Consider the following 23,302-nt stretch of genomic DNA (forward strand, 5'->3'; position numbering starts at 1 on the left):
TTTAAAGGCTATATCCCTTGCCACAGTTTTATTGCTCATTGAACTCTTTCTAACTACCTCCCAACGCAATCCTTCCTCATCCATCGGCACATTCAAGTTCCTTATTCTTACTGTCTTTGCTGGAATGGCACTGAAGATGTTGATCATCCCCTTTTCTTCTGTTCTTTCTCTTCCACTGTCTATAGTAGAGTCCTTAGTTCCTGCTGGCCTTCCCGTTGAAGATCCTTCCTTTAAGCAGAGAATAGATTTGGGTTGACATGGCCTTTGGTGGTTCCACCACTTGTGATACTGCTGGAAAGCTTGCCTTTTAGGGCTACCATCAACCATATCTGAATGAACCGCAATCTTCGTAGATGGAATTCCAATTCTAGGTCCTATGACAAGATTTGGAAAGCCTACTTTGATGTTAGCTCCAAACTTGGTTGTTGCCTCCGCCTCCGCCTCCGCCACCGCATGGTGCATGACACCCCAAAGAACATGCTTACTATTGTGTCCTCGGGCTTCCCTTCCTCTTTATCTCCACCCCACCTTTTTTATATATCATTTTGTCGTTGATGGCGCCCTTTGCCCTTAGCCTGTGTTTTTGTCTTGTGGGCTTTTTGCCTTTGTGTTTTTTCTCCCCCCCCCCTCTTCCCTTGTACATTCTTTTCTTGCTTGGTAATGTATTTATTTATTCATTCAAAAAAAAAGCATGCTTATGAATAAATCAAGAAATAATTGTTACTTAGAACCAACAACCAAGTATATTCTTGAAAAGAATGAGATCATACTTGAACTTGTCAAAAACTACTGACCAACAAGGACGTAGATTGAAACGAGATATGGATGCTATTTTAGTTCTCTCAATGAACTGAGATAGCAGCAGTAAAGATTTCCAAGCACACTGTAACAATGGATCCAGAACATCATAGAATTGTGGATAAAGTAAAACAATTGAGTGAATAAATTACTTACTGCTTCATGAAGTACTCTTCATAGCTTGAATAATCCTTAAATGGGCTGTATCCATTTTCAGAAAGAATGCCATCAATGAAAAAAAACGACTTCTTGTGTGGGACGAACACCAAACAGTTCAAGATGTCAGTTATCTTTGTAGGACCACTAGCAAGCTTCAAGGTCTGGTTGACAGGAAGAGCACTATTTTCAAAAGCACCTGTGGGAAATTTGAAAATTGGTGAAGATAAGCACCTTCTAACAATCTCCCAGTCAACAGTCATTGCATTTTCATGTACATGCTCCTTGACGGGAAGCAACAAGTAAAAGGTTGATGATCGAGATAACTCATTCTTCCCCAAGGGTACAAAGTCAGAAAGGAATTCAGTGCGGTCAAGTATGATCTTGAGAAACATTTCTTGAAAATGCTCTGCTAGCAAAATCTGTCAAAAAATTAACTTCATTGTAAAATTACTGAAGGGAAACAAGGCAAGTGGCCATAAACTTCATCATAAAATTACTAAAGGGAAATAAGGAAAGTCGCCTCACTTACTGAGAAATTTTTTTACCTCATCCTTAAGAAATTCAATCAACCCTGAAGGAATAAGATTTGTCCTCACAATTCTACCATGATCGAGATGAAGATCAAGTTCCATTTTCTCAGCCTCCCCCGGAAGAGGTTCTTTTACAAAAAGACCAAATCTTTGGTACAGTCTATCTTCTGGAATAGGCGTAAAACTTATAAAATAAAGATTAAGTATGATAATATTTTCGGAGTTATTCCATGGTACTCTGAGAGCAGCAGGTATTAACATCTCATGAATTTCTCCTCGCAAGGACTCATCTGCCAATGAAAATAGAATGATTGCGCCCTATAACATTATGAAAAGGACATGTATCAACAAGATATAACAAAGAATGAAAAATTACACCTTCACTTCTCCCAGAGTTGGATGATGGCAACGCTAATCCTTCCATTTCATCAACTTGGCCTGGTAGAAGATAGTCTGTGAGGGCACCCAGTTTATGCAATTCTTCGCATGCTCTCAGACAAGCATTTCTCTTAGCTAATTCTTTTGAAGGCTGGGATACACCGATAACTTCACGAATGGGAGCATTAGATGGTAGAATTATATGGCAGAGTGTTCCTTCTAAATCATCAAAGTAAAAGAATTCTGGCGTAGGGTTGAAATATCTGCAGAGAAAGACAAATGTATGTCTAACAGACAAAATAGCAGGACAGTAAATTTCAAAACAGATCATGGGTTTCCAAATCTAAATAAACCAGATTGAGCAGCAAAAATTGAAAGTCACAATGGAACAATGGCATACTCATCATGAGGGAGTTGGGAGCAATAATGGTGGAGTAAGGAAACACTATAGTTAGCATTAATTGAGGCACCAGTAATATCAACTCTGTAGATTGCATCCTCAATTGCTTTAAATGTCCCTCCAGATGTTCTACATGTAATTTCCTTATTCATATGATCCTCGTTACTTAGAAAACTTTCGATCAGGTCAACATCTTTCCGGTTTCCCCTGCATAAACCAGAAGGTAAACAAATGAACTGGTTTATAAAGTTTACAAGCCAAAGATTGTTCCAGATACAGCATTTGCATACAAAAAAGCACCTGTTAACCAAAAAAGCATACTCGGACTGTGGCATCCGTGCACGGCCTCGAGACTGTATAAAACTGGCAACAGTTTCTGGTAAATCAAACCTTATTACAAGGCAGCATGTCTGAATATCAAGTCCTTCTTCCCCCACTTTAGTTGCAACCAACAGATTCAGCTGCAAAGTTGAACAATAAGAAACAAGCTGAAGTTTAGAGAGAAGTCCAACATAATCCTTAAATGCCAAGCATGCATGACAAAGGTAATATAGATCCATTGTCTTCTAACCACCATCATCAACATAGCAGCCTTAACCATTTGGATACACTGTTATCATTTACAAAACAATATGATGAAGCCGGTGATTTCCCAAATTTTATGCTCAAGTTTATAGAGCTCATCTCACAAGAAATCAAGCAGATAATAAATGTTTTCCAACCTTTACCTGATCATATAGGCTGGTTTACGTTTGTGTTGGGATGAACCATACTTTGTATTTTTTTCCCTTTTGCCTTTAAGAAAATTATCAATAGATAAAAAATTTATAGTCAATTGGGTGGGAGGGAAAGCTAGGAATATCTACAAGATTTTAAAAACATATTTTAAGGTCCTAGCCACAAATAAAATTTCAAGACTTCCCCGCCAAAGCAGGACTACTGTTTTCCATATGAAACATTAGAAATATTAGTAGTAGAGAACTTGATGCCATGCTTCACACAAGCAATCCTATCAATGTCCTTGTTACACAGTGTAGTAGTGTAGTATTGGGAGAAATGTAACACTAAATGAAACAGTGGAACTGTACCTCCCCGGAGCGGAACTTCTCAACAATGGAAGTCATGATTTTCCGAGACATATTCTTCTTGAGTCCAGAATGGATCCCTACCAGGAAATCACTCTTCCAAATTTCTAAGCACTTCAAGTTCTTGAGAATGAAGGACAAGGACCTTGCAACAATGATCCGATTCACAAAAACAATGCATTTCATATTTGGCTGTAACCTGTGGCAAAAAAAGTTACAACAAATTATGCCAAAAAACAGAAAAAATTTGTTTACAAATTTTAGTCACAATCTCATAGATAAATGAGAATTACCAAGAGAATTCTGACATAATGAGAAGGGAAAAAGTAAATTTCCAATATATATCATTTGCGAACAAACTCAGAAAAATTCAATGCTCAATTATGCAAGAACTAGAGGAGTGAAATATTCTTGAACTGGCATCCCACATTTCGAGTGTTTTTTCTAATATGCAAATGCATGTCTGAGAAACGAAGCTCATCAAGGAGCTATTACTCTGAAATGAGTAGGAGGCTTTCATGTAATAATTATAACTTACTTCATTACCCTCTTTCCATTCTATCCCTAAAATAAGTTTGTTCAAAGTAAGTATTCTGTACAAAAAGCTACAAATGTTTCAGAATGAATCTCCCCACCCCTTCAGTATCCTTCCCAATAAATACAACATGGTTTCACCAATGACTTCCCGTTACCTTTAACTAAAAGATAGAACTAAAAAAATTTATAGAAAAGAATTATAAATGAGATTAATGCTCTTCTAAATTATTACGAGCAAATCATAGCCTTAAAATTTCATAGACAACACTACTCCTCCCCTCCCCCCACCCCCGGGTGGAACCCCCCTTTCTCCCAATAGTCTTCTCACTGAGTGATATGCAAATTATCTAAGTACCATGATAGAGACATTCTGGAGCTACTCCAGCCCATCTGAGACACATTAGTTCCAATTTGCTCCATGCTCCAATTCTAAGCAAAGGACAACTCATAAAATGGAAATGCAAAGGATATTTGAAATCTACGCTAAGGACCACAAGATTAAGACATGATTTATACAATTCTTTCACCATTGAAAGATTCAGAAACATTATCCAATAAATGCAAAGAGGCCTAACCTGAAGCTCATTACCAAGTTTCTAAAACTAGATTTTTGTTATGACCTGTAAAAACTATACATGAAATTACTAAACAAATAACTTCGAACATTAGTTTATCGACTTTACAGTTTCTGTACTCTTTTACCATTAACCCTCTAGAAGAGAAGGTGTGAGGGAACTCAATGCCACAATTGATGCTAGAAACACATTATCAAAGGCAGATCATCAGAAAATGATGGCTTCTTCAAAATCTATGCCCATAAAACACTCCATTGTCAAATCCCTCTTTGATCAGGATGTTACAAGAGTATGTTAACCATTAATATGCACTAAAAATGTACACATATACTGTAAACCAAATACATAAATGTCAGGCAGAAATAATGCATTAACTTTACGTTTTCTCATACAGTATCAGAGTCATGTATAATTTAAAAAAATAAATAAATAAAAGTGTCAGATTCACAAAAATGCGTTATTAAATCAACCCCTACACAGCATGTTTCTTATGGTGTAAATAGAAAATACCAACCTAAAAGTAGACAAAATTTCAATAAGAGTCAGTAGCTTTTTGGACAAAAAGGGTTCCTTTAAAGCCTCCAGGGTAGATAAATCAGTTCCGGTTCCAGTTCCACCTAGAGAATAATCCAAAACAATACACATACAGTTAGTGGAAAAATGAGTGATATTTGACTTACATACAGATTGTGGTATAATTGTAGGCCTTAACATAGTTCAAGGTCTTGCCGAGATCTCACTAATATCTCGGTTTTGGCTTTGGCGAGTCAAGAGTCAAGACATAGGTGATGTTGGAAAACTACATTATCTCCCTACAGATCCTGGTTTCCGCCAACATTTCAGTTCATTTCTCTGTCTCGACTTGACTCGACTCGGTCAAACCAGTCACGTGAGGTTTTATACCCTATTTTGATGAGATTTCTTGCTAGCTCTCACCTTTCTTGCCCTTTTGTGAAGAAAAACCCCCATTTTTATTTTGGATGAATAAATAATTCATTACCAGGAGGAAGAATATACAAAGGGAGAGAGGGGGGAAAGAGACACAAAGCCCAAGAGGTGCTTAAAGGCCAGAGGGCCAAACTAATAGGGGGCATACAAAATGGTGGAACATCAATTGGGGGAGGGGGAGTTGATAGAGGACTCCTCTAAGAGGAGGGGAGACCCCAGTAAACAATAAAGAGCCTATTACTCGGGTATTACAAACTGAACTGTGACGGATGAAACCAATCTTGTCAAAAGAGCGGGAATTGAAAGTCCATCTTCGGATATTGCACTCCATCCAGATATGGTTGATCGCAACTACAAAGGTGAGCTTTGTTGGGAACATGCCCACACTCCTATATGTGTTTTGGTGCTAACAAACAAACATGTATTCTTGATTTGATAAGTGTGATTAGCAAAAGAAGAAACACACTTGGAAAGCTCAAGTCAATAACTCAAGGAACAATTCATGGAGATACAACCTTGAAGCTTAAAGAGATGAAATCCTAAGTATGGAACGCCAAGCCAAGATGAAGACTTCAAGACTCGAGATGAAGACTTCAAGACTCAAGATGAAGACCCTAGGATAGGCCAGTACACCTTGTATAATGTACACTCTTTATGTATATATACACGCACTTCATGCATCGCATATCATCATACTAGAATGACTTTAGGAGATTCCTTGACCAAGCATGGAAGTCCATAGGTGGTGTGAAACATAATTAGAAATACATGTCCCATGTAGTTTTCTGTGAAAATCACTACGACCAGACTCAAGGGTATTTTGGGAAACCTTAGAGTCGGTATCAGGATATGAACTCTTCATGAAAGTTGTAGGAAATCAAGTCATGATTCCAACACATCTTCAATCGAGTTAATCCGATATCAGACCGAAGAGTTATGGCCGAAATACTGACAACTGGTCAGTATGACAGTTGTCTATCAAAAACAGGACAGAACTGTAGGTGGTCAACTGGCTCTTCCAGCAGGTCGACCAGACCTATCCGAGGTCATAGCCGGTCGACCAGATGAAAGTCCCGGTCGACCGGCACTTGCCTGGATCACTTCTAATGGCTAGTTTTCTATCTCCAACGGCTCTTTCCAGTCAACTGGCTATCGATAGAGGTTGACCAGTGGACCCAGAATATGACCATTAGAGCCTGATTTGCTTCCTAAAATGCTCTCTTAAGCTCACCTATAAATACCTAAGATACTTTAAATTAAATACTAATTAAGTCTGAACATTAAGAGCATTATTGTGAGTATACAAGAGTTAAAAAGTTATCCTATTCTACTTGAGCAGTTATTTTAGAAGAGTTCAAGTCTCAATCAAGTCTTCTACATTCTTTTGTGTAAGTCAAAGTTACAGAGAAGACTTCATAAAAAGGTGCATCATTCATTTATCACTATCATCATTTGCACCACACCAGAGGTATTCCTCTTATTCCACTTTTCTCTATTTACTGTTTTACAATTCTAGACTATACTTAAGATTGTAAGGATTCTCTTATCCTAAAAAGAGTAATGTGTTTCTCTACCTGTAAAGGAGATTGTAAAGGCGCCTCTCTGCCTGTAAAGGGGATTTGTAAGGATACTTTTATCCACAAAAGATTGTAAAGGTTTTCTTCTCTTCCTACTGTACTGAAAGGGAGAACTAGTGGAATACCTTACAAGAGGATTCTTGTAGGGAGTGGACTAGGTTCGGATTGAGTCGAACCACTATAAATCTTGTGTTGTGTGATTGTGCCTATTTATTCCACATTTTTTTTAATTTACAATCACACTTAGGGATATTATTTCGAAAAGATTAAATTTCCACTAGTATAACCTATTCACCCCCTCTAAGTTATCTCAATTGGTATCAGAGCGGGGCTCAAATTATTTAAGACTGTTCTGTCTTAAAAGTGAGTCAAAGACCATAGCGACATTCCAAGGACCACGAGAGGGCATGAACCCCTCGAGACCCTCTTACTTTAATGAAGAACTTTTCTTTCTAGAAGTGCAGATTTCAAAACTTCGTGTGTGGTCAAAACATCTTCCTATAGAGGGCCATAAAGAATGGACCATACACCATTACCAAAATTGTAGATGGAAAGACAATACTAAAGGAAGAACGAGAATGGATAGCAGATGACATAACCCTTATTCAGTACAACTTCCGCACTATCACATTTCTTCAGTGTGCCCTCAACGAGCAAGAATTCAACCAAATCATAGCATGTGACACAGTCAAAGAAATTTGGGACATGCTTCTAGTCACACATGAGGGTACGGAAGAGGTAAATGAAAGAAAGGCAGATTAACTTGTCTCAGATTATGAGTCTTTCTTTATGAAAGAAAATGAATCTATAACCTCCATATTTACTCGTTCTACTGACATTGTGAATAGCCTTAAAAGTCTAGGTAAGATTTACACTAATGCTGAAAAAGTTAGAAAAATCTTGAGAGTTTTCCCTACAACTTGGAGACCCAAGAAAATAGTAATAGAAGAAGCCAAAGATCTAACGAAGATATCTCTGGATTACTTGCTGGGGTCTTTACAAATTCATGAAGTAGAGTTGAATGCTGATAAACCAAATCCCGAGAACAAAAGGAGGACTATAGTGTTAAAATCCTCCCAAACAATAGAAGAGGTAAGTGACAACGATGAAGATGTAGAGTTCGACATGGAGAAAGAAATATTTCTCATCACGAGGAAGTTCAACAAATTCCTCAAGAAGAAAGGAAGAATGCAACACAAAAACAAATCCTACGGAGATAAACCTTATGGAGAGAAAGGTAAGTCCAAATTCAAAACTAAGGAAACCTCCTCGAAAGATGTTGTGTGTTTTGAGTGTAGAAAGCTTGGTCACTTCAGAATTGAATGCCCACATAAACCAAAGAAGAAGGCTTATGTAGCCACATGAGATTCAAGGGATGAAGAAGAAAAGAGCGACTCTGAAGAAGTCACCAACCTAGTTTTAATGGCTATCGGAGATGAAGATCAAAAGGTATGTCAAACCCAACCTAATTCTCTCATAAATGACTCTAATGAAGAACTTCAAGAAGCCTTCGAAACATTATATGAAGAAAGTCTAAAAATAGAGTTAGATAAAAATAATCTGAAAAAGAAGTTGACATACTCAACAAAAGAGTGGATGCACTAACCTCAAAGGTGAGTGAACTTGAGGAAGAAAACTCTAAGTTAAACTCCACCCTTTGCACCTTTACCCAAGGGCAAAGGAACCTTGACAACCTCCTTGGATCTCAAAGGAAAGGTCCTACTGATAGAGAAGGACTGGGTTATAATGAACACAATCCATCTAGGAGAAAAGAAAAACAAAATGAGAATCCAAGAAGTGACCAACGTAACCAACCATCCACTTCTTATGTCAAATGTGGCTTTTGTAAGAAAATAGGGCATTCCATAAACCAATGCAATGCTAGGAAAAGAAAAACCACAAACTCTCAAAATGAGAGACCAAGAACCAGAGTTAACCATGGTTACTATTACACACCCCAAAGAAGGCAATATAGGCCTCAAAAGGATCCTAAACCTATGCCTAGATATAGAATACCCCAATCTCAAAGGGGATACTCTATTGAAAGGACCCAAAGGCAATACCAAGGTTATGGGAACTACCTTTGGAAGTCCTATAGACCTCATGGGAAATACCAAACCTAAGGGTCCTATAGACCTCAAAGGTATTACACTCCTCAAAGACCAAATGGGACATATGAACCTCAAAGGACCCAAAGAAACCTAAGGTCATCTCAAAGGCAAAACCAAAGATCTAAAAAGTACAAGACTACTTGGGTCCCAATAGGAACATTCGACACTAACAATGACAGACCCATGAGATTATGGGGACCAATGTACGACTGAACTATTGTTGTAGGTATGCTTGAAGAATAAGGTGGAAGCCAAGTGGGTAATCGACAGTGGATGCTCCAAACATGACATCCAACAAGAACCTATTTTCAAGCTTACGGGACTACGACGGAGGATGAGTCTCCTTTAGAAATGACAGCAAAGAAAAATTGCTGGAATTGGAAAGATAAAACTAGGAGATATTTCAATTTCAAATGTCTATTATGTGAAAATTCTGAACTATAACCTTCTGAGTGCAAGTTAATTATGTGGTGTTGGATAAAAACTAGAATTTGATGTTTTTTACTGTTACATCAAATATGCCAACAATTTTAAAAGGATCTAGGAAGAACAATATATATGTTTGCATGCTTGAAGAAACAAGTCCCTTGAATGCATGTTTGGTTTCTAACCATAGTGAATCCTCATTATGGCATAGAAGACTTGGACATGTAAATGTCAAGTTAATCCAAACCATTGCATCCAAGGATCTTGTTAGAAATCTTCCTAAAATCAAATATGGGAAAATAATTTCTGCGATGCTTGTCAAAAGGGCAAACAAACCAAAGTTTCCCATAAGTCGAAGAACATTGTTTCCTCTTCAAGACCTTTGGAATTTGGACCTATTAATGTATCAAGTATGAATGGTAAAACTTATACTTTTGTAATTGCAGATGACTACTCTAGATCCTAGTTAGCAATTCGGCCGAACGGAATTTTTCCGAATTAAATAAAAAAATTCTGACCGAATCCGAATTAAAAATAAAATTCGGTAAAAAACGTGAATTTTACTAATTTGAATTTAAAACGCGAATAATTCGGGCTGAACCGAATTAAACCGAATTATTCGGTCCACTTAAAAAATATTTAAAACAAAAAAAAAAAACAAAAAAACAAAAAACAAAAAAACAAAAAAAACAAAAAACAAAACGTCATATTCACTTTTTTGACCGCTTTTTTGACCGAATCCTTAAATTAATCAATCGAATTATTCCGAATAATTCTCCGCCCGAATAATTCCCGAATCCGAATTTGCTAACTATGCTCTAGATACACATGGACTGTCTTTCTTAGAAATAAAAATGACGCCTTTGATGAGTTTGTAACTCTGTGAAAGAGATTACAAAATCAGAAAGGGTATATAGTAACCTCTGTAAGGAATGACCATGGAGGAGAATTTGACAATATAAGTCAGTTTGACTTATGTTGCAATATGTATGGAATTGACCATAACTTCTCCGCTCCTAGAACACCTTAATCTAATGGGGTTGTTGAAAGAAAAAATAGGTCACTACAAGAGACCGGTAGGATAATGCTCAATGAGTATTCCTTGCCTAAATATTTTTGGGCTGAAGCTGTGAACACAGCTTGCTATGTGCTAAATCAAATAATTCTCAGGCCTTTGCTTTCCAAGACCTCATATGAGTTATACTTTGGTAAACTACCAAAGGTGGACTACTTTAGGGTATTTGGTTGTAAGTGTTTCATCCTGAACAATAAAAACCACCTTGGAAAATTTGATGCAAAATCTGATAAAGGAATATTCTTAGGATATTCACTCAACAGCCGAGTATATAGAGTCTTCAACAAGAAGTCATTAATGGTTGAAGAATCTATAAATGTTAGATTTGATGAATCATTGCCTAATAACTTGAATAAATCTCGCATTGATGATGATGATATCATACTTGACAATATAAAGAACAAAGTGAATGATGTCTCTTAATGATCCTAAGGTAAAAAAAACAAATGATTTTACTGTAAAAAAAGTAGAAACACTACCTAAGGAAGTTATTCCCCATAGAAATCACCCCTTAGAAAACATAATAGGGGATATAGATGGAGAAATCCAAACCAGATCTAAATCCCGAAAGATATGCAACCATACTGCATTTATCTCAATGATTGAACCAAAGAACATAGAAGAAGCACTAAAAGACAGTGATTGGATTGTTGCTATGCAAGAAGAGCTTTACCAATTTAAAAGAAGCAAGGTATGGAAAGTTGTCCCAAAACTTGACCACCACACCATCATTGGTGCCAAGTTGGTTTTTCGCAATAAACTGGATGAAGATGGAAACATAGTAAGAAACAAAGCTAGATTAGTAGCCAAAGGGTATAATCAGTAAGAGGGAATAGACTATGATGAAACCTATGCACCTGTAGCAAGACTAGAATCCATTAGAATGCTACTCGCTTTTGTATGCCATAAGAATTTTAAATTATATCAAATGGATGTAAAAATTGCCTTCTTGAATGGTTACATTCAAGAGGAGGTGTACGTAGCTCAACCCCCTGGTTTTGAAAATACAAAGTTTCCAAACCATGTTTTTAGACTTGAGAAAGCCCTCTATGGACTCAAACAAGCTCCTAGAGCTTGGTATGAAAGATTGAGTACTTTATTAATTGAAAGTGCCTTCTCAAGGGGGAGGATTGACACTACCCTATTCGTGAAGAACAAGAAAGAAGACATACTCATTGTTCAGATTTATGTAGATGATATCATCTTCGGCTTAACCAATGAGAAAATGTGTACTGATTTTAGTAAGAAGATGAGCAATGAATTTGAAATGAGTATGATGGGAGAATTAAACTTCTTCCTAGGACTTTAGATTAAACGAACTGAAAATGGCATTTTATAAACCAAAGTAAGTACACCAAGGAGCTTCTAAAGAAAATTCGACATTAACAGTAAAAAATCTTCAGACTCTCCAATGAGTTCATCCTTGAAGCTCACCAAAGATGAAGATGGCATTTCTGAGGATGTTACTAGATATAGAGGAATGATTGGGAGCCTTCTACATCTAATGGCAAGTAGACCAGATATCATGTACAACATATGTGTATGTGCTCGATTTCAAGCCGATCCTAAGAAATCTCACCTCACTGCTATAGAAAGAATCTTTAAATATTTAAAAAGCACTTGTGATGTGGGATTATGGTATCCTAAAAACCAACCCCTTGACTTAGTTTCTCAGATGTTGACTTTGCTGGCTGCCATATCAACAGAAAAAGTACCAGTGGTACTTGTGTTAGGATTTAAAATGTAACCGCAAGTGTACGAATCAGTGTAGCTACAGGTCGAACAAAGGGACAGCAGCCACTTTATTTTTAGCTTCTTTTAATAATGCGAAAGTGAACTGAGTAACAGTTGTGACCTAATTCTAACTACCGTTCTAAACATATGTATATAAAATAACGTCCTAACCATTTGTCATCTAAGAATTTAAATACGCAAGCCATGCAATTAAAATTAAATAAATAAATAACTGAAATAACCAACCCACGCAATTAAAAAGCAATGAAGGAAAAAAAATGCTGAAATAAAAATGAAGTAAAAGAAAGGGGATAAAACCAGAGAGAGGCTCACAAGTAGGTTTCTCTACTTAGCCCGAGGGATACATCGTAGTATGAGCTTCCCTACTTGACTAGAGAGTCACTCTTACAAGGGTTACTCTACTTGGCTTTAGGGAAAGAGAGACAATTAAAAAAAAACAATAAAATGATGGTTCTATGGCTAGGAGGGGCAAAGCCAACACATACACTAGCCATGACCTTAGGGGAAAGGGATAGCAATAATGTGAGGACTGAAATTAAAATCCTAAATTAAGAAAGAAAGGGTAGTCAGAAGAGGGAATGAAAGGGGGGAGAGAAGACTATTGAAGAAGACTACCTACCTGAATCAATGCTTGAACTTGAGAGCTTGGTTGATTTGAGATACTGCCAACCCTAAAAACCAAATCTGGAATGAACCAAATCTGAAATTTCTAGGCCTAGAGAAAACAAATCTTAAAAAAAAATTGAACTTGAAAAAAAGAGATGCTCCACGGCTCATGATCTTGTCACCTAGATCTAAGCCTAGAACTATAACTTAAAAATTACAACTCAATTGCATAAATCATAAGCATAAAAGGCTGAATAAAAATAAAAGAGTGCTTGCATTAGTTGAAATAAAAAGCTATTACAAAAGTGATTAAAGCAAAAACAAAGAAGAACTAAAACTAAAGAGTGTGTGTGTGTGTGTGTGAGAGAGAGAGAGAGAGAAGAGAGAGAGAGAGAGAGCAACAAAAAAAAAAAAAACTAGAAGAAGAATTAAGTGTCTCCCCTCCTCTTATATGAGTTGTATTTATAGGGAATGGAGAGGTAGGATAACAAATTTCTCTTTCCAAAAAGGGGGAAATCCACAATTAGTAGATGAGATTTTTTGAGACCAAAAGTGCTAAGGTGGAGGAGAGAGAACAGAAATAAACTTGGAGAAATTTTCTATAATTTTTTTGCTTATTTTCTTTCCCTCTTTTTTTTTTCTCTTTTTTTTCTCCCTCTTCAAATCTTGAGCACAACTTTTGTTGGTAGATTTTTTTTTTCTTTCCCTTGGACGATTTTCCTTCTTGCTTTGTGTGATTTGGACAATTTTTTGGTGATGATGTGGGGGAGAGAGAAGATTTGGACAAGATTTATTTTTTTTTCCTTTTTTTTTCTCTTCTTGTGCAAGAAACCCCTCCCACGATTTTCCTTGCTTTGAAGATTTGAACAATCTTTTAATTTGATATGGAAATCCCCTCCATGCCCTTAGTGCTTTAAGTGAGTGAAAAACAGGAAATCTTCAACAAAATTCTCCAAAAAAAATATGACTATGAGATTTGAACTTGAGGCCTCCTGGTGAGCAAAGGAATTTTGCACACCATAGCTCACCAACTACACTAGGTAGTTGTTGTTAGAGAGATACAATGCCCGATAATGCTTAAAGTCTTTAAAATACAAAACCTGCAAAAAGAGAGGGTTTTGCACACCTAAATGATGCACAACGAATCATTTCAATCACACATACAAACATGGGCACCTGCATGTGACCCATCTCACCTGCCTTACCTTTCTCATTTCCATTCCGTCCCATTCCATCACAATAGTACCATCAAAGAATAAATGCAGGTAAATGTAAATGCACATACACGAGCAATTTAATGCATAAACAGGATTAAACAAACACACCAAAAGAATGGGGGGTTGAGAAGGGCACCCACTCACCTTGGTATTCAATTTTGGCAAGTTCACTTCTTGGATTCAAGAAAATTGCCACACTGTCACTTATGTTCCCTATTCAACAGATATTTAAATCATTAGGTACATCACAAATTCCTACATTTTATCCACTCGCTTTAAGTATAGCATTCCCATACCCAACCTATAGAGGTCTTTGTCTGTTCTTTCCTATATACATATTGATTCTTTGATTTCTTACACCTTTTCTATAGTAGAATTAGATATAGAGAATCACTAATAGATCCTCATTGGATGAAGGGGTTTCATCTATACTTACAGTCCTCGAGGTCATATGAAATTCCAAACATTGGACCCTACAGTCATGGGTTATGTTTCTCATTAATTCTTATATAAACAAATTCAAACTTATGTCCAAAGGTTTAGTAACTTGTTACACAGCCCATCTGGCTTCAGGAACCTAAATCGGTGGGTTACCTGGGTCAAAACCGGTACCATGTTTGCTGTAGTGCCCGAATTGCATCCATTTTTCATTTTGAATTTCCAATACTTATCTTAAGTCAGTAAGGAAAAAGGTTAAATGCCAAGTTGACCCAATTTTGGGTTTCAATTTATTACACCCACAACTAATATAGTCAAATTCTGCAAACATAGTGTAGGAATTTAAAGAGAACTGCAGAATTAGAGTATTTCTTATGCCTTGGCCATCAATTTGAGATGAACATTTATAAGTACTAACCTAACCTAATTAATTCAGCCCCTATTGCATAATTTCAGCTTGAATAAAATTATGTTCCTAGGGTTTTGGCAGAATTTCCACTAAATCAACCCTATTTCAGCCTTTATTGCATAATCCCTACTGAAAAAGAAGTAGTCCTATGTTCTAGGGTTTAGCAGGGATAGGGGTTTTTTTACCAGTTGAGTCCCTACTAGCCCATAGAAATTAGGGCTTTCTTTACTGGGCAGCTATTCTACTTACAGGGATTCCCTGGCAGTTAACAATTGGGTAAAACCCTAACCCTAACTGCCCAATCTACATGAAATTACCTAATTAACCTTACTGCAGTAGTAAGTTCACTTACCTGGGTGCAGAGTTGATCAAAGAGCAGCCTGAGGTGAGTGAGTTCCCTCCTTACTTCTCTTTCTTCCTCTTCTTCCTTCTCTTTCCTTCTTCTTCTTCTCCTTTCTTTCTTTTTCTACTTACTGTTACAGCAGTCACGTTTGATGCAATCTCAGCCCATTATCCCTTATATATAAGGCAGCCCCAAGGGTCTGTTTGGCTGGCCCTCTTCAAGTATTGCTAAGGTCTGTTTGGTTGCCCTCTTAAATCCTTATAACTAAGGTTTGTTTGGCTGCCTTCTTAAGTTGGCTGCCCTCTTTTATTTCCATATAAATTACATACATACTATATATATATAATACCTAGTAGTCTATAAATTCATTTCCTCTAACGTATGCATTTCATGCCTCATTTAAGTCTCTTCCTACAGGGGTATAATGGGAATTTTGCACAACAAAGGTGGGCTCCACAGTGTAAAAACCCAAAAATTACATTCTGCTAGGCAAAATTGGCTGGCCAGTTTTGGACCTACCAGTGTGGGTGCGATCATACCAGCACTAATGCACCAAATCCCATAAAACTCCGTAGTTAAGTGTGCTTGGGTGAGAGTAGTATTAGGATGGGTGACCCCCTGGGAAGTCCTCATGTCGCATTTTTTTCCTACTATTCTTAGTCTTGTACTTAAACTTACCTCTTTGTCCACCCCTCCTTATGAGTTCCCCAATGATATTGGCAAGCTGAACAGGAGCAGGTGGGGTTACTTCTGCTTTCTTGGCACTCCACAACTGCCAACCATGCCAGCATTGGCTTCCTCTGCTCTTTCTTCTTGCCTATCCACAAGTAGGGGTATAAATATCAGATTAGGGTGTTACAGTCTCCCTTGAGTACATCGAAACCAAGAAACAACTCGCAAATATCTTCACTAAACCCCTAGGTAAAGAAAGGATTTATACCTTACGAAAGGAGCTTGGAACTTGCAACCCATTTAGGTAAAGAATAAATTTTTGGTACCATGCACCTTTAAGCCCCTGAGAAATCGGATCCGAAAACCCCCTCAAAAATCACTTTATCTGGGGTTTTTGGCAAAACCTGCAGATTCCGGTCAACCGCCCCTGACAGAACGAATTTTCAGTCAACCACCAAAAATGAACCGGTCGACCGCCATTGACCGAATGGTCTTCCAGTCGACAGCCTCATCTCCCTTTTTAAAACTCGACTCTTTGGGTTCATTTCTTCACTTTAAGAGACCCAAAACCCTTAGAACCCTATTTCGGCTATTCCTATCCCAAAATCCTAACCTAGACTCCATCTATAACCTAGATATACAAAGATATTCACACTCTCTCTCAAAACCCTTGATTTCCTTCAACTTCTTGGCTCTTCCTCTCCATGGAGTCTCAACGTCCTCTCAAGTCTAAGAAAACCGTGGCTCACAAAGGAAAAAGGAAGATCCTAAGTTCCTCTAGTGGAGACAAATGGTTTTTCTCCTCTGATGCTCATGAATGTTGGGAGATGTACATCCCTCACCTAGTTGAGCAAGGAAGAACCATCAACACTATCTCTCTCATAAGGTATGGCATTCAAGAACACTTTGATGCCTTAGGTTGGGGAAATATTCTCAAGTTGGGGACTAAGCGCTACCCTTACCTGGTCAAAATGTTTTACTATAATCTATCCATAACTGGTGAAGGAGAAACTCTCCTTTGATCCTATGTGAAGGGTACCCATATGGAATTAGACATCCAATCCCTAGGAGAGATTCTTGACATCTCTTTGGAAGGACCTTTGAAATTTTACCATCCCAAAGCCTTATTGAACAATTCATGGATGTCGATAGTCATAGTTGTCAAGGCGTCGCCTAGGCGTCCAGGTGGTTTGCCTGGGGCCTAGGCGACAGTTGCCTTATTGCACTGCATGCCGCCTTGTGTTTTAGCACTTATTTATGCCAAATATCATTTGTTATTTTATTTACTTAAGATATTATTCATAAATAAGCAAATACCCCCTATTTGAATCCAATAAAAATAGTTTAAAAATCAAATTCCAAAAGGATAAAAAGTCAACCCCCCAGTCCAAGAAGAAAAACTGGATTTTGGTAATAGGGGCGATTTTCAACTTTTAAATGCTGGAGTTTTTCTTAATTATGAAAATTTTATAAAGTCTATCATATTAAAACATTGCTAAAAACCAAAAGTCCAGTAAAATAATTTTTTGTTTTGATATCTATAAAATTATTTTCATTCAGGTGATTTTAACACCATTCGCGCATAACTTTGTCATTACAACTCGGATTTAAGTAATCTTAGACTTGCTGGAAAGTTAGTTTTATATTATAACTGATACAAAAAGTCTCATGTAAAAATAATATCATTTGATCAGTCAAACTTATTATAAAACCAGAGCATTTCTCGAAATTTTGATTTTTTATAACTTAATATGACTTAATGTTAATTTTTTATGATTTAATATGGCTAAATGTTGATTTTTAATGACTTGATGTTGCTTAATCTTGATTTTTTATGATACAAGGTATATATAGCTTACTAAATAATGTTAGAAAATAGGAAAAATAAAAAAATAACAATTGATCGCCTTGTTCGCCTCAAGGCGTGCGCCTTCTCGCCTAAACGCTTAGACAACCCTCCATCGCCTTGGTTCACCTTGTCGCCGTGACAACTATGGTCGATATTGTGTATTTAAGCATTATGAAAAATTATGCTAATACACACAAGATAAAGGCCAAGGAACTTACCAATTTGGGAAGAATTATGAATCTAATAATCTCCTACAATATCTTACCTAAAGGAGGTCACAGAGACGAAGTTCCTCCCTTTCATGCATACCTGATCTACTGTGTTTGTCAATCTGTTAGCATCAATCTTCCCTATATTAACTTGATGAACATGTTGGCTTGTGGAGATAAGCTCCAAAAGGGAAATCTCCCTTATAGACGACTCATCTGCCACATTCTGGACTATTTTTCTGTGGACTTCTCTGGCGAAATGTTTGAGCCTCTCTCCCAAAAGATCTATCTCTCCACTGTTCGGAAGACGAACATCCTTCCCAAGAAGACAACTGCTTCTAAGAACACTATTGTTGGAACAAGTCAGCCAGATAAACAGAGGAGTGCTGACACGTCTGCTTACGCAACCATTGCTAATCTTGAGAAGTTTGGTAACATCATCCTTGCCCAGTTAGCAAAGACGGAGAGAAAACAAAATTAAATCCTGAAGCTACTCCAAGAAGACGAGGAAGAAGGAGATGGCGAAGGAGATGAAACTGCAGACGAGAGTGAAGAAGAATAGACTATTCACTTCCATTTTATAAAGATACGTTTTGTGGATGTTTTGTTTAAACCTACACTTCTCTACTATGTTTGAGATGGAACTCAATTTTTGGCTCGTCTTTACTTTTCTATGAAATCCTATGTGCTGCATTGCTGAAGTCATGCCTATTTCACTTAAATGTGCGTTATGTTTTGATTGGCTTAAATCTTATCTTTATTCCTGGCACATACTCAGGGGGAGTATCTCATTTTATTTATGCTACACATGCTTCAAATTTTGCATCTCCTTCTTGCTGTTGAGTGTTGACAAAAAGGGGAGAATATTTGATTATAAATTGTCTTGACTTTTTGGAAATGACTTAATTGTCTATACTTTTACGTTTTAAACATATTACTATCATTTCTAGTGTTTGTTTGTCATCACTAAAAAGGGGGAGATTGTTGGGAACATGCCCACACTCCTATATGTGTTTTGGTGTTAACAAACAAACATGTATACTTAACTTGATTTGATAAGTGTGATTAGCATAAGAAGAAACACACTTGGAAAGCTCAAGTCAATAACTCAAGGAACAATTCATGGAGATACAACCTTGAAGCTTAAAGGGATGAAATCCTAAGTATGGAATGCCAAGCCAAGATGAAGACTTTATGACTCAAGATGAAGACCCTAGGATAGGCCAGTACACCTTGTACAATGTACACTCTTTATGTATATATGCATGCACTTCATGCATCACATATCATCATATTAGAATGACTTTAGGAGATCCCTTGACCAAGCATGGAAGCCCATAGGTGGTGTGAAACATAATTAGAAATACATGTCCTATGTAGTTTTCTGTGAAAATCACTACGACCAGACTCAAGGGTATTTTGGGAAACCTTAGAGTCGGTATTAGGATATGAACCCCCATGGAAGTTATAAGAAATCAAGTCACGATTCCAACACAACTTGAATCGGGTTAATCCGATGTCAGACCGAAGAGTTATTGCCGAAATACTGACTACTGGTCAGTATGACAGATGTCTGTCAAAAACAGGACAAAACTGTAGGCGGTCGACCGGCTGGAAGCCCCGGTCGACCGGACCTATCCGAGGTTATAGCCGGTCCTTTCCAATCGACCGACTATCGACGGCGGCCGACTGGTGGACCCAGAATATGACCTTTAGAGCCTGATTTGCGGCCTAAAATGCTCTCTTAAGCTCACCTATAAATACCTAAGGTGCTCTAAATTAAATACTAATTAAATCTAAACATTACGAGCATTATTGTGAGCATATAAGAGTCAAAAAGTTGTTATTTTAGAAGAGCTCAAGTCTCAATCAAGTCTTCTCCATTCTTCTGTGCAAGTCAAAGCTACGGAGAAGACTTCATAAAAAGGTGCATCATTCATTTATCATTATCATCATTTGCACCACACCAGAGGTATTCCTCTTATTCCACTTTTTGTTATTTACTGTTTTACAATTCTAGACTGTACTTAGGATTGTAAGGATTCTCTTATCCTAAAAAGAGTAAGGTGCCTCTCTACCTGCAAGGCAGATTGTAAAGGTGCCTCTCTGCCTGTAAAGGGGATTTGTAAGGATACTCTTATCTATAAAAGATTGTAAAGGTTTTCTTCCCTACCTACTGTACTGAAAGGGAGAACTAGTGGAATACCTTACAAGAGGATTCTTGTAGGGAGTGGACTAGACTCGGATTTAGTCAAACCACTATAAATCTTGTGTTATGTGATTGTGCCTATTTATTCCGCATTGTTTTTTAATTTGCAATCACACTTAGGGATATTATTTTGAAAAGATTAAATTTCCACTAGTATAACCTATTCACCCCCTCTAGGTTATTTTAAGTTTCCCTATTGTGCCACAAATGGTAGAACTGCCAAAAGTCGTATCAATCCAGATCCACTTTCTAAACAAAGGGAGGGGGATTCTGTGGGATGGCCAAATGGATCAGAGAGCTTTCTTCTATATTGAAGATGCAAAGGCACAGGAGAAGAAGAGGTAATTAGCATCTTCAAAACCATTCCAACAAAGGCAGCAAGACGGGGGGACCTGGATGTGACGATGGATGAGAAAAGATTGGGTAGGGAGGCAGTTGCAAAGAGCGTGCCAAACAGTGAAATTGTGGCGAGGGATAAGGAAAAGCCCCATTAGAACAAGGGTTTTGGTACTTCTTACCAAATCTCACCTCTACATTAGAGATTATCAACTTCAACAATTGAAGATTGACACTTCAACATCAACTCTTAGAGCTCCATTTCTTCTCAAGAACACTTGAAGGTGAAAAAAAGTTTGCAAGAACTAAGAATATAGAACTCCAGGATGAGAATAAGGTGAGTCATCCACTTGTATTGTCTTATACTACTATTGTCTATTGTTCACTCTGACTATGTGTAATGTGAGTCACCCATGTATAATAATTAGCAAACCATGTTTTATATCTTTTAATTAAAATATGATAGATGATAAATTTCAAGGGCTAACTTGGTTGTATGGCCACCGAAACCCATTCCTGAGTTTTCCTATAAAAAAACACCAAGATTTTGCCGAAATCTCGCAAGCCTCGTTTTTTGGCCTATGAGAAACCGAGACCTCAAACCGTGGGCCTTAAAGCAAGAAAAAAATTGAAGCGCGAGGGGTCCACTTCCTGTTTAGGTTTAACTGGCCAATGTTTCTCAGAAGGGGAATCACCAAGAAACAAGAAACCAGAAACCAGGATGGTGCCTAGTCACAGTTTAATGGTCAACCAAATTTGATTAGCCTGTATGGCTCAGCTCAGTTCTTAAAAACTATGGTCCTAAAAGTCTCCACTAATGAAGGATAAAATGGAAATACTAACATTTGTGCTGATTTATAAGGCTAAAAATTGAAAATAATAGTTACACCCAGATTCAATTTAGAGAAACCTTTTTAGCACTTAATGAACACAAAAAATAATTTTCAGGGGGCAGGGGTTATAGATGCTTCAAATGGAAACTTACAAGATAAAATCATACCCTTCATTAAATCAGAGTCCAAGATGGAGGCAGCATTAGCTAGATAACGATCTGCCAAGGAGTTCTCACCAGAACCAGCTTCTGCTCCCATCAATTCATTTCCCTCAGAATTATCACCATCTAAGTAGATCCGGATGGCCTTTCAACAAATATAAATAGGTAATAAGCAACAGAATAGGACAAAAAAGGATTACATATGTACACACACCCAAAAAATGTAAACGTATATAAAAATAACTATAAATGAACTTTCTATCAATAAGACAAGAAAATACTAGTATAAAAGCATACAAGCAGGAAAAGCATTCAGCCAAAGATAAGGTACAACACATCATTTGGTGAGATTAACCGTAGTGACCTACATATGATAAGATATTATTAAGATCCCACTGGTTAGTGACACAAAATAATTTTGCAATGGTCCATGATAAGTAGGCTGAGGAAAACCAGGAAAGGAAAGTACACTGGTTAATGCTCTTAAACATATGCCGTTTCTACATAATTACTATGGCATGCTATGCCTTCAATATTTCTATTATTATAAAAAAAAGGACAAATGAACAAGGATGGAGGGAATTAGAGAGGAGAATGGATCAACAAAATTTGACAACCATACTAATAAAGCGTGGAAGACAAAATTGCCCTTAAGTGCCCCCTCATAAGCTGGAGCAAATACATCAGCCTTCACAGCTTGGAACACATTGGTAGAAATTGACCTCCAACTATTAATGGAAAACCCATCATAATTAGGAACTTGGCCCAAAGTAGAAATCAACTCCTCAGAAAGTCATATTGGACTACCTTAACAGAAAAGCCATTGAACTTCACCATAGGAATCACCCCTCACACTCCTCAAGACTATCAGTAATGCCTTCTAAGGCCTAAGGATATGTCACCATGCACTTCCCTGCAGTGTTACAATTGTGCAACAAAACATGGCCATGATAGAAGACTTGTAGGGAAGGGCAGTGTAAATGTATACATCAACACTACCCTGCACGTGCAAGTCAAGATCCTTGGTCTTTGCACATGGACCTCACGCAACATTTCCTTCGGCACCAAGGGAGAAGAAATGTTAGGATAGCTATTTTGATGCACTTTCCAGGAGTCGAACAATTAACCTCCCCCCTCTAATACCATGTTCACTACCATTTCACCTAAAATCTCAAACTTGGAGACAATGGGCTAGAGTGCCTGGAGGAGGTCGACAAGACCCAATGGCTGGTGAGAGTCGATGGTGGTGGCCGGAAAGGTCTAGCGGTGGTCGGATGAAACAGGCGAGAGGTCTAGGTGTCGTGGCATGATAATGTGAGGATGCAAGGCCATAGTAGAGTCAGTGGATTAATGGAGGTGACAGGTTTCAGTTCACCATGCTCAGCCTTGAGGCCGAAACCTCTATTGCATAGGGCCGACCTCTTCTAGTGGTGAAAGAAATTTTAAAAAATACCCAATGTATTGGGCTCTGATACCAAGTTGAGAAGAAGGGATTGAGAGAATAGAATGATTTTCCTAGAATGACAGTTTCCGTTCTTTATTTATAGAGAGGATAGCAAATATAAATAAGATATGCTAGGTAAGGTTGAGTCACAATGTAGTCTAGTTGTCTAGTCAACACCTATCCTTACAGACACCTTCACCACCAGGGAAAAAGCCTTTGCGC

At 37.6% G+C, this 23,302-nt stretch overlaps 2 protein-coding genes and 1 pseudogene across 4 annotated transcripts in view; 1 reads left to right on the forward strand and 2 right to left on the reverse strand.

Annotated features, from left to right (window-relative positions):
* LOC122057972 (serpin-ZXA-like) overlaps positions 1-462 on the reverse strand; it is a 1,989-nt gene extending 1,527 nt beyond the window's left edge. The window contains exon 1 of the mRNA XM_042620345.1: positions 305-462. Coding sequence (XP_042476279.1) covers positions 305-462 — 158 coding nt within the window. The remainder of the gene's footprint in view (positions 1-304) is intronic.
* Positions 463-934: 472 nt separating this feature from the next.
* The window catches only part of LOC122058175 (endoribonuclease Dicer homolog 4-like), a 54,831-nt gene continuing 32,463 nt past the window's right edge, over positions 935-23,302 (reverse strand). The window contains exons 10-18 of one of the 3 annotated variants that reach the window (XM_042620712.1): positions 21,643-21,781; positions 14,322-14,390; positions 4,977-5,079; positions 3,354-3,549; positions 2,566-2,726; positions 2,266-2,472; positions 1,866-2,128; positions 1,503-1,777; positions 935-1,376 (exon numbers count right to left, since the gene is read on the reverse strand). In XM_042620712.1, coding sequence (XP_042476646.1) covers positions 951-1,376; positions 1,503-1,777; positions 1,866-2,128; positions 2,266-2,472; positions 2,566-2,726; positions 3,354-3,549; positions 4,977-5,079; positions 14,322-14,390; positions 21,643-21,781 — 1,839 coding nt within the window. In that variant the 3' untranslated portion in view covers positions 935-950. Of the gene's footprint in view, positions 1,377-1,486; positions 1,778-1,865; positions 2,129-2,265; positions 2,473-2,565; positions 2,727-3,353; positions 3,550-4,976; positions 5,080-14,321; positions 14,391-21,642; positions 21,782-23,302 lie in introns of all 3 variants that reach the window. The other 2 variants (XM_042620714.1, XM_042620713.1) reach the window with 2 other exon arrangements.
* LOC122058512 lies at positions 15,893-16,010 on the forward strand (annotated as a pseudogene).

Source organism: Macadamia integrifolia, chromosome 12, assembly GCF_013358625.1.
Source record: "Macadamia integrifolia cultivar HAES 741 chromosome 12, SCU_Mint_v3, whole genome shotgun sequence".
Classification (NCBI taxonomy): domain Eukaryota; kingdom Viridiplantae; phylum Streptophyta; class Magnoliopsida; order Proteales; family Proteaceae; genus Macadamia; species Macadamia integrifolia.